A 16412-nucleotide genomic window follows, 5' to 3' on the forward strand; every position below is an offset into this window, starting at 1 on the left:
CCTTCCAGTTGCTGTACCCTTCATATTTTTATTTTATTGTTTATTATTGTGCAGTGCAGAACTTTTTATATATACATATTTTTATTCATTACACCTTTTAGTGCATGCAGCTAAACTTTGAAGGTTTGTGTGCAGAATTGTTTTTTGGTATATATATATATATATATATATATATATATATATATATATATATATATATATATATATATATATATAGGCACATCACCATGGTGTAGGTATAACACAGTAGGAGAACACTCCAGGCAATGTTCCGGTCTGCTATATAATCTGTAACCCGGCGAGAGTAGGTGTCATCGTATGACATAAGAATCCAGGTAACCATCACCTTGGCACTTGGCATCTGACGGCTGGGTACCAGCAGCTGCTGTGGGTTTTGTAGTTCGGCCAGCCGCCAGAGCTCATAGAGAGGCCGTATAGTGACAGGCACCTGCGAACTACAACTCCCAGCATGCAGCGCGGGCCGCACGCTGTGAGCGAGCTTCCCTGTCATTGAGCAAGCGGGCGGGTGGCTCCTCCTCGAAGCTCTGTCACTGCTGGCTATGACTGTTACTTGTTAGGAGCGGGGCTATGAAAGTCAGCCCGGAGTGTGCTCCGAAGTGAGGATAGAGCTGGCAGGGATGGGGCAGGACAAGATACCCACGTCTTCCCGGACATTGCAGCTCTTCCAGCATCAGGGAGCGCTGGAGCTGCTGGTCTTCAACTTTCTACTCATCCTCACTATCCTCACCATCTGGCTCTTTAAGAACAGACGCTTCAGGTTCCTGCACGAGACTGGAGGGGCCATGGTGTATGGTAAGTGCATGGGCCGGTAATGGGAGGGTTAACAACATAGACAGGAAGGAGAAGTCCTCTGCCCCATCCTCATCACTCATCTTCCTATGTGTGTCCTCATCACTTATCAGCCCATGTGTATCTTCATCCTCATCATTCATAGTCCTGTGTGTGTCCTCATCACTTATCACCCCACGTGTATCTTCATCACTTATCAGCCCATTTGTATCTTCATCCTCATCACTTATCAGCCCATTTGTATCTTCATCCTCTTCACTTATCAGCCCATGTGTATCTTCATCCTCATCACTTATCGGCCCATGTGTATCTTCATCCTCATCACTTATCGGCCCATGTGTATCTTCATCCTCATCACTTATCAGCCCATGTGTATCTTCATCCTCAACACTTATCAGCCCATGTGTATCTTCATCCTCATCACTTATCAGCCCATGTGTATCTTCATCCTCATCACTTATCAGCCCATGTGTATCGTCATCCTCATCACTTATCAGCCCATGTGTATCGTCATCCTCATCACTTATCAGCCCATGTGTATCTTCATCCTCATCACTTATCAGCCCATGTGTATCGTCATCCTCATCACTTATCAGCCCATGTGTATCGTCATCCTCATCACTTATCAGCCCATGTGTACCGTCATCCTCATCACTTATTAGCCCATGTGTATCTTCATCCTCATCACTTATCAGCCCGTGTGTATCTTCGTCCTCATCATTCATAGTCCTGTGTGTGTCCTCATCACCAGGGGTGGACTGACAAATCATGGGGCCCCTGGACAATAGAAGATTATGGGGCCCCCAGGCTTACAGCTGGCCACCACGCCAGGAGGCAGTGCAGAGGCAGGGCAGCTAAAGTCTGAGAATTTTCACATTAAAAGCATGTCGGTTTCGGACATATCAGGGACAGATGTAAAAAACACACAGATTTTTACATACTGTCCCTGGATTTATTGAGCCTGGCAACCCTGATGGGGCCCCCTAGTGGCATGGGGCCCTCGTGCCCGAGAGTCCCAATGGTCAGTCCGCCCTGCTCATCACTTATTACCCCACGTGTATCTTCATCACTTATCAGCCCATGTGTATCTTCATCCTTTATGTGTACTACACTATGAGGATTTCTGTTGTTTAATATACAGTATCTCACAAAAGTGAGTACACCCTTCACATTTTTGTAAATATTTTATTATATCTTTTCATGTGACAACACTGAAGGAATGACACTTTACTACAACATAAAGTATTGAGTGTACAGCTTGTATAACAGTGTAAAATTTGCTGTCCCCTTTAAATAACTCAACACACAGCCATTCATGGCAACAAAAGTGAGAACATCCCTGAGTGAAAATATCCAAATTGGGCCAAATTAGCAATTTTTCCTCCCCGGTGTCATGTGACTCATTAGTGTAACAAGGTCTCAGGTGTGTTACATTTTGGTGTCATTGCTCTCACTCTCATACTGGTCACTGGAACATGACACCTCATGGCAAAGAACTATGAGGATCTGAAAAAAAAAAGAATTGTTGCTCTACATAAAGATGGCCTAGACTACAAGACGATTGCCAAGACTCTGAAACTGAGCTGCAGCACAGTGGCCAAGACCATACAATGGTTTAACAGGACAGGTTCCACTCAGAACAGGCCTCAATATAGTTGACCATAGAAGTTGAGTGCACTTGCTCAGCATCATATCCAGAGGGTGTATTCGGGAAATGGACGAATGAGTGCTGCCAGCATTGCTGCAGAGGTTGAAGGGGTGAGGGGTCAGCCTGTCGGTGCTTAGACCATACGCCGCACACTGCATCAAATTGGTCTGCATTACTGTCATCCCAGAAGGAAGCCTGTTCTAAAGATGATGCACAAGAAAGCCCACTAACAGTTTGCTGAAAACAAGCAGACTAAGGACATGCATTACTGGAACCATGTCCTGTGGTCTGATGAGACCAAGATAAACGTATTTGGTTCACATGGTGTCAAGCTTGTGTGGTGGCAACCAGGCGAGGAGTACAAAGACAAGTGTGTCTTGCCTACAGTAAAGCATGGTGGTGGGAGTGTCATGGTCTGGGACTGCATGAGTGCTGCCAGCACTGGGGGGGGGGGGGTTGCTACAGTTCATTGAGGGAACTATGTACTGTGACATACTGAAGCAGAGCATGATCCCCTCCCTTCGGAGACTGAGCCGCAGGGCAGTATTCCAACATAACGACCCCAAACACACCTCCAAGATGACCACTGCCTTGCTAAAGAAGCTGAGGGTAAAGGTGATGGACTGGCCAAGCATGTCCCCAGACCTAAACTCTATTGAGAATCTGTGGGGCATCCTCAAACGGAAGGTGGAGGCGTGCAAGGTCTCTAACATGCACCAGCTTTGTGATGTCATCACGGAGGAGTGGAAGAGGACTCCAGTGGCAACCTGTGAAGCTCTGGTGAACTTCATGCCCAAAAGGTTTAAAGTAATTGTAAGGCTTCATTTTTTTTATCATTAAATCATTTTTATATCCATAGATGCCGAATGTAGGACTCGGCACCACCCCCTGGTACCCACATCATTGGATTTGATTGACAGCAGCATGAGTCAATGGCTGTGCTACTTTAAATCTATCCAATCAAGTGCCGAGTGAACGGGCAGAGGGGAAAAACGCATTTCTGGCAGGAGAATACAGGACTCAAGTGAGTAAAACAGGGGGGCTGGGGGAGGGGGGCGGTCAGTGACAGAAAACATGAGGGTTTACAACCCCTTTAAGGCAGTGCTGGAAAATAATTGTGGCCACACAAAATATTGAAACTTTGGGCCCAATTTGGACATTTTCACTTAGGGGTGTACTCACTTTTGTTGCCAGTGGTTTAGACATTAATGGCTATGTGTTGAGTTATTTTGAGGGGACAGCAGATGTACACTGTTATACGAGCTGTACACTCACTACTTTACATTGTGTCATTGTCAGGTCACCTGTGGCCAGGTGACAAGTGCACCCATTTGGAGTCAGGGGTGCACCACAAGGTAGTGAACCCTATAGCAGACTGCAGCGGATGGACCACAGAGTGGATATGGAGGTGAGGTTCACTGGGGCACAAACAGGAAGCTTGAGCCCAAGATTCACCAGGGCACGGGATCTAAGATCCAGTTGGTATTCACCAGAGCCTCTAGTGGTGAGGATGGCTGCAACTGGATCCAGGTCACGGCCCCCGGAGTCCCCTAGGGTACGCTCCCTAGGGCGAGAGGGGAAGCAGCCACTCAGGACACAAGGGATAGTGAAGGGTAAGCCGAGGTCAGGGCAACAAGCATACAAGAAAAACCAAGGGACAGGCCAAGGGTCAGGGTCACAGGCAACCAGGAGTAGTCAGAGACAAGCCAAAGTCGGTACACAGAGGTAACGTAGCACACAGCAAGCAGGAACACAATACTAACAAACAACGTTGATCAACAAAGCAGTGCAGTAGTTAATATAGAGTTCCTGGGATGGCCTGGGTGGAGCCATACAGGGAGGAGCGATGATAAAGGCAGCCAGATAAGAGAGTCTGGCCTCTAATGAACACATGGAGAGACAGGTAAGCTGCCAGACATTATTGCATATCCATGACAGATATTTCTTCAGTGTTGTCACATGAAAATATATAATTAAATATTTACAAAAATGTAATACTATATATGGTGCTAAACTGTGGAGTGATAGTTCAAATTAGAGAAAAAGAGAAGGAACAAGGAAAAGGAGTGAGCAAAGTTTTTAAATAAACTTTCTATAACTTTCTTAGAGATAAGGGGTGATATGATTCTGGTGAGTGAGCTGCACTACAAGCACTGAGCGGCACACAGGTCTATTGTACTGTGAAGGGGATCACACATATATTACTAGGCATGGAGTGTTGTGGTCTTGGATTTATTGATGAACTGGATTACATTTCTATTATATACTGTATGAAGTGTGTGGACTTTGCACCGAGTGTATGACACCGGAGCGCGCCCGCATGGTTACCCCCTTGAGAGAGAGCTTCCCAGAGGGGGTTATCTGATGCAGGGAGGAGCCGCACGAGCCACCGTGGGACCCCAGAAGAGGACGATCAGGGCCACTCTTTGAAAAACGAACTACAGTGGAGTAAGTATGACATGTTTGTTATTTAAAAAAAAAAAAACTTGAGCCTATAGTATCACTTTAAAATCCTACGTAAAACATGCTGACCCCTACCTTGACTCAAAGTAGATCAAGCCCTGATCTAGCCATTGAATCTTGGTTTTTATTACTATGTCTTTTCGTTTACCCTTTTTCAACTCTAGCCAGAAGGAAAAGATACAATGTATCTCCTTCTCCATTCAAGAGGAGAAAGCGAGTACAGGAGTGGACTGTACATTAAAGTGATTAACTTACATTGTCCCTTCTATTTTCATATATATGTAAGTGTAAATTTTGAAAAAAAATATATTTTTTTACTTTCTGCTATAATACATATCCATACCTGCAACATAAAGTAAGGACTATTTAACTGCGACAGCAGTTCTGAGCTCTACAAGTCGGTGAGACTGTTATTTATTTTGTTTTTGCTGCTGTGAAGCTATTTAAGTTTAATAAACCTCCTTTTTGAGTGAAAAGCCTGTGCCCTGCAATCTAGCTGGTTCCCTGAACTTTTCATATATATATATATATGTATGTGTGTGTGTGTGTATGTGTGTGTGTGTGTATATATATATATATATATATATAATGTTTATTTTACATATTTTTGTCAAAAATAAATTGTAATAGGCATATATTGATTGGTTTGCGCAAAAGTTATCACATCTACAAACTATGGCCCCATACACACGGGAGGATTTATCCGCGGATACGGTCCAGCGGACCGTTTCCGCGGATAAATCCTCTCGAGGATTTCAGCAGATTTCTCTGCGATGGAGTGTACTCACCATCGCATTGAAATCTGCGCCGAAATCCTCTGGTGATGACGTGTCGCGCCGTCGCCGCGATTATGACGCGGCGACGTGCGCGACGCTGTCATATAAGGAATTCCACGCATGCGTCGAATCATTACGAAGCATGCGGGGGATCCCTTCGGACGGATGGATCCGGTGAGTCTGTACAGATCAGCGGATCCATCTGTTGGGATGGATTCCAGCAGATGGATATGTTCTGCATGTCAGCAAATATCCGATCTGCTGGAATCCATCCCAGGGGAGATATATCCGCGGAAAAAGATCCGCTGGCGTGTACACACCATAGGATCTATCCGCCGAAACCCATTTGCTGGGATTTATCTGCGGATGGATTCTATGGTGTGTACGGGGCCTGAGGGTTAGATTTAGGGACTTTTTCTTTTTTTTTTTGTATTGTTTTTACTGGTAATGGCGGCAATCTGAAAATTTTAGCTGGATTGTGACGGACAAATCTGACCCTATGTGGCGCTTTTTGGGGACCAGTGACAATAGTACATTGATCAGTGCTATACATAAAAAAAATGCACTGATCCATGTATAAATGACACTGGCAGGGAAGGGGTTAACACTAGGGGGTGATCAAGAGGTTAACTGTGTTCCCTGGATGTGTTTGTAACTGTAGGGAGGGTGGGCTGAATGGACCACCAGGGATCACTGTCCCTGATGACTAGGAATAGCAGATCTCCATCATGTCCCCTGTCAGAACGGGGGTCCGACTTGGTGTCAGAACGGGGGTTTGCCTTGTTTACATAGGCAGATCCCTGTTCTGCCTCTGTATACCACGATTGTGGGTCGCCAGCAGACTACAAGTCCGCTTGACGCACGGGCGCACTTCCACGGCGTGCAAGCCCGCTATATCACATGCACGGAGCGACATGCACCTATGGCGATTTGTGCTGTCCAGCCATCTTGACACAGTATAACTGCGGCGGGTGTTCAGGAAACGATTAAAGTTGAACTATAGGCAAAACTTTTTTTTTTCCTTTTGAATGGAGTAAAGGAAGTGTTATAACCCCATTTGTGTTCCATTGTGGAGATTTCCATTCACTTCCTGTCCCATAGGCAAACAGGAAGTGAGAGGAAATCCCTGCAAATTAACAGAATCTCTTGAGGACCCTTAGGATATTACTCTATTACTTTTCTGGGGACAACCCAAAATGTGACTTTCTCCGTAATGGAGACACAGACAGCAATAAAAACTGACAGATTTTCTAATCTCTCTCCACTCTATCCAAAACAAAATATCTTTTTGCCTTAAAGGAGCAGTAAAGGAAACATTTTTTTTTTTTGCTGAAATGACTGTTTACAGGGTATAGAGACATAATAGTTAATTGATTCCTTTTAAAAAATGATTAAAAATAGATAAAAATCAATCATATAATGTGCCTGCAGTTTAGTTTCATTTTTAAACTAGTTTCATGTTTCTGTGAAGTACAGAGACACACAGAACAGAAACAAACAAACACAGGGCAGTATTTGTTTTAAAAATGAATCTGATGGTTCTGAGGAGTTTTAGACACACAGTAATCACACCTTCTTGATCATGGACCAGTGAGAAGCTCGCATGAGTTTTTTCATAAGGAGCCAGACAAGCAGGAAGTGTGGAGATCAGAGAATGATTACAGCTACTTCAAAGCAAAAACGAACAATGAGGACATGAAACCAGGACTGCAGTAAGGTAAAGGAAGCTATTTAGCTAAAAAAAAATGTTTCCTTTAGTGACCCTTTAGTGCTACTTTTACACTGTTCTGTATGAAACATGCAAATGCATTTTGGCAGTGTTTTTGCCATGTGGCGTTAAACTTAAAGGGGTTGTAAAGGTAAAAAATGTTTTCCCTAAATAGCTTCCTTTACCTTAGTGCAGTCCTCCCTCACTTACCTCATCCTTTCATTTTGCTTTTAAATGTCCTTATTTCTTCTGAAAAATCCTCACTTCCTGTTCTGTCTGTAACTACACACAGTAATGCGAGGCTTTCTCCCTGGTGTAGAGAAAGCCTCTTGAGGGGGGAGGGGGCGAGCAGGCAAGTCGGGACACTCTCTACTTTGCAGATAGAGAAAGGAGCTGTGTGTTAGTGAGCATCCTGACACTCCTGCTCGCCCCCTCCCCCCTCAGGAGGCTTTCTCAACACCAGGGAGAGAGCCTCGCATTACTGTGTAGAGTTACAGACAGAAGAACAGGAAGTGAGGATTTCTCAGAAGAAATAAGGACATTTAAAAGCAAAATGGAAGGATGAGGTAAGTGAAGGAGGACTGCACTAAGGTAAAGAAAGCTATTTAGGGAAAACATGTTTTACTTTACAACCCCTTTAACGTAATGCATGATGCATTTTTGCCACATTTGTACTGTTTTTTTTTTTTCCCATATCACTTCCCACTATACAAATGCAATTTTTATGCCATTTGCGGTGTGACTATGCAGTGCTACTTGCTTGCGATTTTCAACATAGCTAAAAATATTCCTATACAACTTTATGGTCATTCTTGCTGACTAAGGTTAGGTTCGCATTGACTGTGATTTTGATCTTTTCTTTGATCGATCCTTCATTTGATCGATCAAGGAGGGGGTATCCAAGGAAGGCTCCAGTTGTATCAAAATGGATTGATAAAAGATCACCCATCAGAGTCACATAGAAATGCTTCTATGCTGATGCAACATCTGTGAGATAACATAGAAGACTATGGGGCTTAAATCGCAATGAAGTCCACCAGGAAACTTTTCCAAAATCACACTGGGCTGAGGGCGTCATAATGTGATTTTCCTTGTCATGCGGATTTATGAACCTGGGCTTGAGAACTTCCCACAAATGCGTTGTGTTTTTGATGCACTCTTCATTAATTTCAATGGAGGGATGTGTTTTTGGTGCTTTTTTTTTTTTTTTTACCACCGAACCAAAAATGCAGCAAGCGGGATTTTTTTAACCACAACTGAAGCACAATGGACACGTGTGAGGCGCTACATAGCGTTTAAAGAGATGCAGTTTTCTTCCACTTTTTTTACTCAGAAATGAACAAAAGCAGATCAGTGTGAAAGCAGCCTTAGTTGCGTTAGGCTGAGTTCACACACATGCGATGCCGGAACCAGTGCGATTCCTGTGCAGGTTCCCTCATCACATGTCCATCATAGACAGTTCACACTGTCCTCTGCAAACTGCTGCTGGTGTTAATAGAAAGTCAATTATACCCCCAGATCGGTTCGCAAAAATTGCAGTGCGGACTGTCCAATGGCACAGGAATCAAATTGCACCCATGCGATCCGATTCTAGTGCGGACCAAAAAAAGGGTCATGCACCATTTTTGGTGCAAATGTGATGTAATTTCAGCCATACAGTTTGTCTGTATTCGCATTGCATGTGATGTTCACAGCAATGCGGTGCGAATCGCATGCGATATCTGTGTTTGCACCAGTGTGAACCCAGGCTCAATGTTTTGTGTGATGGTCTAATAAAGAGTCTATTGCTGCTCTCTCCTCCTAGACCGAGATCATTAATAATTTAGAACTGAACACTACTGAGTAGATAAAGGGGGAAGCCTGTGACAGGTCTGGTGCACAGAGATAGCTCCACCCTGCCGTTCTTCTCTGGACAGTTAAATATAGATTCGTCCGTTAAATAGAACATCAACAGCCACTAGTGAGCAAGAAGGGACCGTTCTGTTAATTGCAGTCCAAAACATACATGCATTTTCTGCCACGTGTAATACATTTTATTACTTTTTATGTGTTAAAACAAAACACACATAAAATGAATATTACGTTGCACTATATGTGCCTTTTTTTTGAGCATTTGGACAGGAGACATAAAAACACTACTTAAAACATATATTGGGGTTTTGGTGTGTTTTTAGTGTGTTACCATTACCTATAATGTAAAGGGCATTTTTACCAAATACGCACAAAAGATGTGATAAAAAAAAAAAAAACGCAGTGTTCTTCCTTCCTCCCTTCTAACTCAACACACTAATGTAAAGAGCTTCATGGATTACAATGGTATCCAGTTTAAATGCACTTTTAGCTTGCTGTCATCCTCCATTGTAGCACACATAAATCTCGAGGAGCAGGCCCTAATGCCGTGTACACACGGTAATTTTTTTGTGATGAAATAAAACCACGTTTAAAAAACGTCATTTAAAATGATCGTGTGTGGGCATTATGTCGTTTTATGTCTTCTAAAAAACTACCAAAAAAAATTCGAACATGCTTCAATTTTTTATGTCGTTTTTCAAAATGTCGTTTTTTTTGTCATAAAAAATGATCGTGTGTGGGTTAAAACGACGTTTAAAACAACGTTTTTAAACCCGCACATGCTCAGAAGCAAGTTATGATGCAAGCTTGAATGGAACAGAGTGCCGCCGTATGTGTTGTACGTAACCGCGTTTTGCTAGAGCATTTTGAAAAAACGATGGTGTGTAGGCAACGTCGTTTTTTAAAATTAAGTTTGAAAAACTTCGTTTTTTTTTTCATGAGAAAAAACACCGTTTTTTTACAAGACAAAAAACGACCGTGTGTACGCGGCATAAGGCTATACTACACCCTCAGACCTTTCATCAGACATGAAAGGAGGTCTGACATCGGCCCCATTGGTTCTGTGGTTTTTAGTGCAAATCAATACATTAAATCATACCTTGTATTACTAACTATGCCCACACACACACTAGAATTATATTTCTTGCATATTGTCGTGGGATACATCCTCAGTGCTATGCCGACATAATAGTTCACTGGTAGGTTGTCAGGAATGTCGGGAAATCTGGCTAACACAGGACGTTGGGCTGAAATGTTGTGCCCAGTACAATTCAGTATTGCATAGCATATTGTCTGCCTCTGATATTAGTATAAGGTGCCAAATATTTTTATTTTTTTTGCTTATGTCTGCTATTGTGCTACAATGCACGATATTGGAAATCACATTATTCTCTATTGTGCCTATAGGTGTGCAAACAGGGTGTGTTGGGTGTGCCTGGGCACACCCTAATCACCCTGTGCGATTCATATTTCCCTGGCCAAACACCCCTACCCTTGTGGCAGCTGAGGCTACAGAGAAAGGGACTGGGGAATCTCTGTCCTCAGTTCCTTTCTCTGCTAATTCACCAAAGCCCCTCAATGGTGCTTCTAACAAATTGTAAAAAAATGATATTGTAAAAGAAAAAACTAAATTGTAAAACAAAAAACTACTGACCCCGTCCTCTACTCTACTGACGCCGTCCACTACTCTACTGCGCATGTGTGTTTGAGCTTTGGGGTGCACACCCTAATGAAATAGGCTGTGCACACCTATGATGGTGCCCATTCACATCAATGCAGTGTGAGTTTTGAAAAAGTACAGGTGCTTCTTTTGCTGCAGCATATTACATTTTTGGCCCCATAGGCTTTAGTTGGATCGCATGAAAAATGCATTTTCGTTTTATGCTTAACTAGTCTCCTCATCCTAAAAAAGAATTATCAAGCACAAAAACGTATAAAAAAAATGTGTAAATCGGATGCATTGTGCTGCTGTAGGGTGACACATGGGGGGTTATTTACGAAAGGCAAATCCACTTTGCACTGCAAGTGCACTTTGAAGTTTAGTCGCTGTAAATCTGAGGGAAGGCTCTGAAATGAGGGGAAGCTCTTCTGATTTTATCATCCAATCATGTGCAAGCTAAAATGCTGTTTTTTATTTTCCTTGCATGTCCCCCTCAGATCTACAGCGACTGCACTTTCAAGTGCACTTGTAGTGCAAAGCGGATTTTCCTTTAGTAAATAACCCCCATGGTGCCATCAAGTGCACCGTGGAAAAATGAGAACGTGTTGCATTGTGTTGTGAACAGGCACATAGAGAAAACAGGCGTTTACTATGTGCCCTACCGGTGACCTGCGTTTATTCAAAATGTAAAATTGCAGGTCACCACACAGAGTGTGAGCGAGCCGAAAATTCTGATTTCCTACATTTTGGTGTACAGTGAGGTGAAGTGAACCCAGGCTAAATGCACTTCAAAACATCCAATCATGTTCAGGGGAAATAAAAAGAAAATGGATTCTTAACATATTTGGATATTTGAGGTGAGTTTAAAGGGGGTTGTAAAGGTTTGTTTTATATTTTCTAAATAGGTTCCTTTCAGCTAGTGCATTGTTGGTTCACTTACCTTTTCCTTCGATTTTCCCTTGTAAATTTTATTTTTTTTCTTTCTCTGAATTTCTCACTTCCTGTTTCTCCTTAGTAAGCTTGCCCCCATCATCCGAGACGGTCTGGCTGGGGTTTAGTCAGCCAGAACAGCTTACTGAGGAGGAACCGGAAGTGAGAAATTCAGACAAAGAAAAAAAACATTTAGAAGGGAAATCGAAGGAAAAGATTAGTGAACCAACAATGCACTAGCTTTAAGGAACCTATTTAGAAAACAAAAAACAAACCTTTATGACCCCTTTTAAGTTCACATCAACTTACAGTGTAAGAAATGTATTGCTGCAGGTAGTGAACACTGAAATGGGTGTACAGTTAGGCCTCCTTCACAAAGGTAATACCTACACACACATTGGGTTCCAGTGGAAAGAATTAGTGGATTCTTGCAGTTGGGATGACTGCAGTCGTCTGCAGATAGCGGCGGCCATTCACAAAGTAATGACAGGCTGACAGCAGCCATCACTGTTAACATGTACAGTATCTGCACACCGTGGGCCAGATTCAGAAAGAATGGCGTAACTTTCGGCGGGCGTAGCGCATCTCATAAACGCTACGCCACCGTAACTTAGAGAGGCGAGTACCGTATTCAGAAAGAACTTGCGCCCTTAGTTACGGCGGCGTAGCGTAAATGGGCCGGCATTATCCCGCCTAATTCAAATTATCAAGGCAGTGGGCGTGTTGTATTACAATGAGCCGTGACCCCATGTAAATGAGGGGCCAAACGAACGGCGCATTCGCCGTCCTTGGACGTATCCCAGTGCGCATGCTCAAAATCACGTCGGCTAGAATGCCCAAGATACGTCGAACACTGCCTACGACGTAAACGTAACTTACGCACAGCCCTATTCACGTACGACTTACGTAAACAACGTAAATTTCGACGGTCGTTCCGACGTCCATACCTTAACATGACTTACCCCTGCTTTATGAGGGGTAAAGTTACGCCGGTCGTATGCCTTACGTAAACAGCGTATATTAATACGCCGGGTGCAAGTATGTTCGTGAATCGGCGTATCTAGGTCATTTGCATATTTATAATGGGAACGCCGAATGCGTCCAGCGTAACTATGCGCCCACGATACGCCGGCATAGGCAAGTTACGTTGGACGGCTGAAGCCATGTTTTTGGACGTATCTCGCTTTGTGAATCGGTGCAAAGATGCGACAGCGCACATTTGAAATGACGTTGGCGTATCTGGATGCTTTCTGAATCTGGCCTCAAGTGTTTACCTGCTGTTAGGAACAGATGTCCGAGCCTGAATGCGTCTGACTGTGGCCAAGCTAAATTAGATCTGCCTGGGTCCAAGAATAAAATGCTGCCCCCCCCAAAGAAAAACATGTCCACCTAAATGCCCCTGCATCTATATATTTTATATCGTGATAAATAAAACTAAAATTGAATTTATCATGAAGATAGATTTTGCACTAAACACACATGGTAAGCAGGGTCGGATTCATGACTAGGCCACTGAGGCCAGACCTTGGAGCAGCAGTGGGTGCAGGGGCGGCGCTGCGCCCCCCCTCCAAGACCCGGCATCTCCCCCCTGCACCTCTGGCTGGCTGGTCGTTTAGAGTGCAGTGGGGAGAGGTGGATTGGTAGGAGGCGATCGGCAGCTCGATGGTGCCTGGGTGGGCAGCGGGATCTCCCTGGGGCTTGTAGTACTCTCTCGAGTGTCAGTGTATACAGTGGAGAGAAGAGGGGAGGGGCCTCTGACCCAGGCAGGTATCACTTTCACTCTGCTTGTACACTGTTGCTGATGCCCGGGTCAGAGGCCCCTCCACTCTCTGCTGTATACATTCGGAGAAGAACTACTAGCCCCAGGGAGACCCCCCTGCCTGTGGACACCATAGAGCTGTCGATCGCCGCCTCCCAACTGCCAGGTACAGGGGAACCTCTGCAAGGGGTAGTCGGCTGTTTGGGGACCCTGATGTAAGAGGGGGGCCCTCTGGGGACACTAATGTAAGAGTGAAGGCTCTCTGGGGACACTAATGTTAGGGGGGCTCTCTGGGGACCCTGGTGTAAGGGGGGGGGCTCTCTGGGGGCCCTGGTGTAAGGGGGACTCTCTGGGGATTCCCCCATGTGATGGTGTGTGTGTGTGTGGGGGGGGGGGGGAGCGGCAGCATTTAAGGACCCGGCCTTGGGGCGGCAAAGGGAGTAAATCCGGGCCTGATGGTAAGTGTGATCCTAGGTTAAAGGCTAGGGTATATAGACTGACTAGAAAAAAAGAAAGGGTTGGGACTTTAAATGAGATGCGTGTTGATGCAAACAGTATGTATAAGTAAATAAATAAAGTAGTATAGTGTAATAACCAGGCTCAAACTTACCAACCAAATTGCAAGCCGAATTCAACTGTCTAACTTAGTATGTTAAAAGCAGAGGATTGGCTCATTAGCACTTGTATGCCTCTACTGAGGAAACTAGAAAAGTTTAGTTAGGACCACAGAAATGCAGAGAGCCTTGTAAGCGGCCTGTGGCTTATCCATATATTTGCAAATGTGTGCAACCAATCCTCTGCTTTTAACATACTAAGTTAGACAGTTGAAATCAGCTTGCAATTTGGTTGGTAAGTTTGAGCCTGGTTATTACGCTATACTACTTTATTTATTTACTTATACATACTGTTTGTGTGTTGATGCATCTCATTTAAAGTCCCAACCCTTTCTTTCAATTTTCAGGGATGGAGGCATGTGTCATCCACATGCCTCATTCAAAGTCCCAAACCCAGTTCCATGTTTATCAATAGGGATGGAGATGCGATTTTGATGCTTATACATTTACCCTTATGCGTTTTTTCCAGTGCTCTTTATTGCTACACCTATTTTAGATGGAGGCTGGCTAGTGACACACACCCCTAGTCACCTGCTCTCCATCTACTCATTAGCACTTATATGCCTCTACTGAGGAAACTAGAAAAGTTTAGTTAGGACCACAGGAATGCAGAGAGCCTTGTAAGCGGCCTGTGGCTTATCCATATATTTGCAAATGTGTGCAACCAATCCTCTGCTTTTAACATACTAAGTTAGACAGTTGAATTCGGCTTGCAATTTGGTTGGTAAGTTTAAGCTTGGTTATTACGCTATACTACTTTTATTTATTTACTTTTACATACTGTTTGCATCAACACGCATCTCATTTAAAGTCCCAACCCTTTCTTTCTTTCAATTTTCAGGGATGGAGGCATGTGTCATCCACATGCCTCATTTAAAGTCCCAAACCCAGTTCCATGTTTATAGACTGACTAGGGTAGTGTAGTATATGCAGAGCGTCCTTGTGCTGTGTATGGTCCCTCCATCTCCCCTCCCTCCTCCAGTCTGGGCTGTCCTTGTCACCCCTCCGGATCACCCTGTTCAGTAATGGGGTGTCAGTGGAAGATGGAGGGATCTCGGTGCTGGAACTGGGGGTGAGAGCTACACCGATCAGTTTGCTGACTCTACACTTCTCCCCCCACCCCCTCTTGCATGGCCTGCATTTACTTGGCGCCACCACTGCTCAGCAGCTCTTGTGAGCTATTTCCTCCCGGCTCTTTCATATGGGTGGAGCAAGAAGGAGACTCGCTCTCACACTGATCTCCAGCTTCTGGCTGTCACTGTATCTGATGCAGACTCTGTTACAGACTCGGTGAGAGTGCTGTGGCGGCTGTGCGGGACATTGCTATGTCAGGCAGCCCACAACACTCTGAGTCTGCACCCGATGCGAATCGTGTAGGTAGCGGCGGCAGCCCTGCTCTGCCGCCACTCTTAAATTGCCGCCTGGGTCTATTGGACCCACTGGGACCCATGGTAAGGCCGGCCCTGACTGTAACCTTCTTGCTAATCAAAGAGTGACATTTGCAAAGGGTTTGTATATATTTGCACATGCAGTTCAACACAGTTCATGTGTGGGGGCTTTGTTCAACACATTTAGAAGGGGCATTTCCTACTCGCAGAATAGTGATGTATTGTCTATGGCCAGCCATAAAAAATAGCCTCACATAAAAGGGGACTTAAACAAAATGTAAAAAAGTAATTAATGGCTGTGTTGAGTTATTTTGAGGTAACAGCAAATGTACGCTGTTATACAAGCTGTACACTCACTACTTTACATTGTTGCAAAGTGTCATTTCTTTAGTGTTGTCACATGAAAAAATAGAATAAAATATTTACAAAAATGTGAGGGGTCTGCTCACTTTTGTGAGATACTGTGTGTGTGTGTGTGTATAATGTATATGGGTGCCATACTGAAACTACAAATCATAAAAACAGCGTTCCTCTACTTTGCATATACTGAGCACAGTAACATGTTTTCTTTATAGGAGGCAACGTAGGCACAACATACTCACTTTCAGTATACCCCTCCAAAATGCAGCTTTGTGTTCCTAAGCAACCAGCCCTGGCACTGTTTTATAGGTATGGGAGGAAATTGCAAAACCCTGTACAGGTTTTGACCTTCTGAAATTTGTAACTTGCACAGGCAAGGCAAGAATAGTCAACCTGTGGTCCCTCCAATAACATCAGCTTGTACAAAATATAGGTTCATGTAAAA

General features: G+C 44.0%; 1 protein-coding gene across 1 annotated transcript in view; it reads left to right on the forward strand.

Moving 5' to 3' along the window:
- The first annotated feature begins 531 nt into the window (after positions 1 to 531).
- Positions 532 to 16412, forward strand: part of SLC9A9 (solute carrier family 9 member A9) — an 876572-nt gene continuing 860691 nt past the window's right edge. Inside the window, exon 1 of the mRNA XM_040349109.1 lies at positions 532 to 813. Within this exon, the coding sequence (XP_040205043.1) occupies positions 639 to 813 (175 nt within the window). The 5' untranslated portion in view covers positions 532 to 638. The remainder of the gene's footprint in view (positions 814 to 16412) is intronic.

This window comes from Rana temporaria, chromosome 4 (assembly GCF_905171775.1).
Source record: "Rana temporaria chromosome 4, aRanTem1.1, whole genome shotgun sequence".
NCBI lineage: Eukaryota > Metazoa > Chordata > Amphibia > Anura > Ranidae > Rana > Rana temporaria.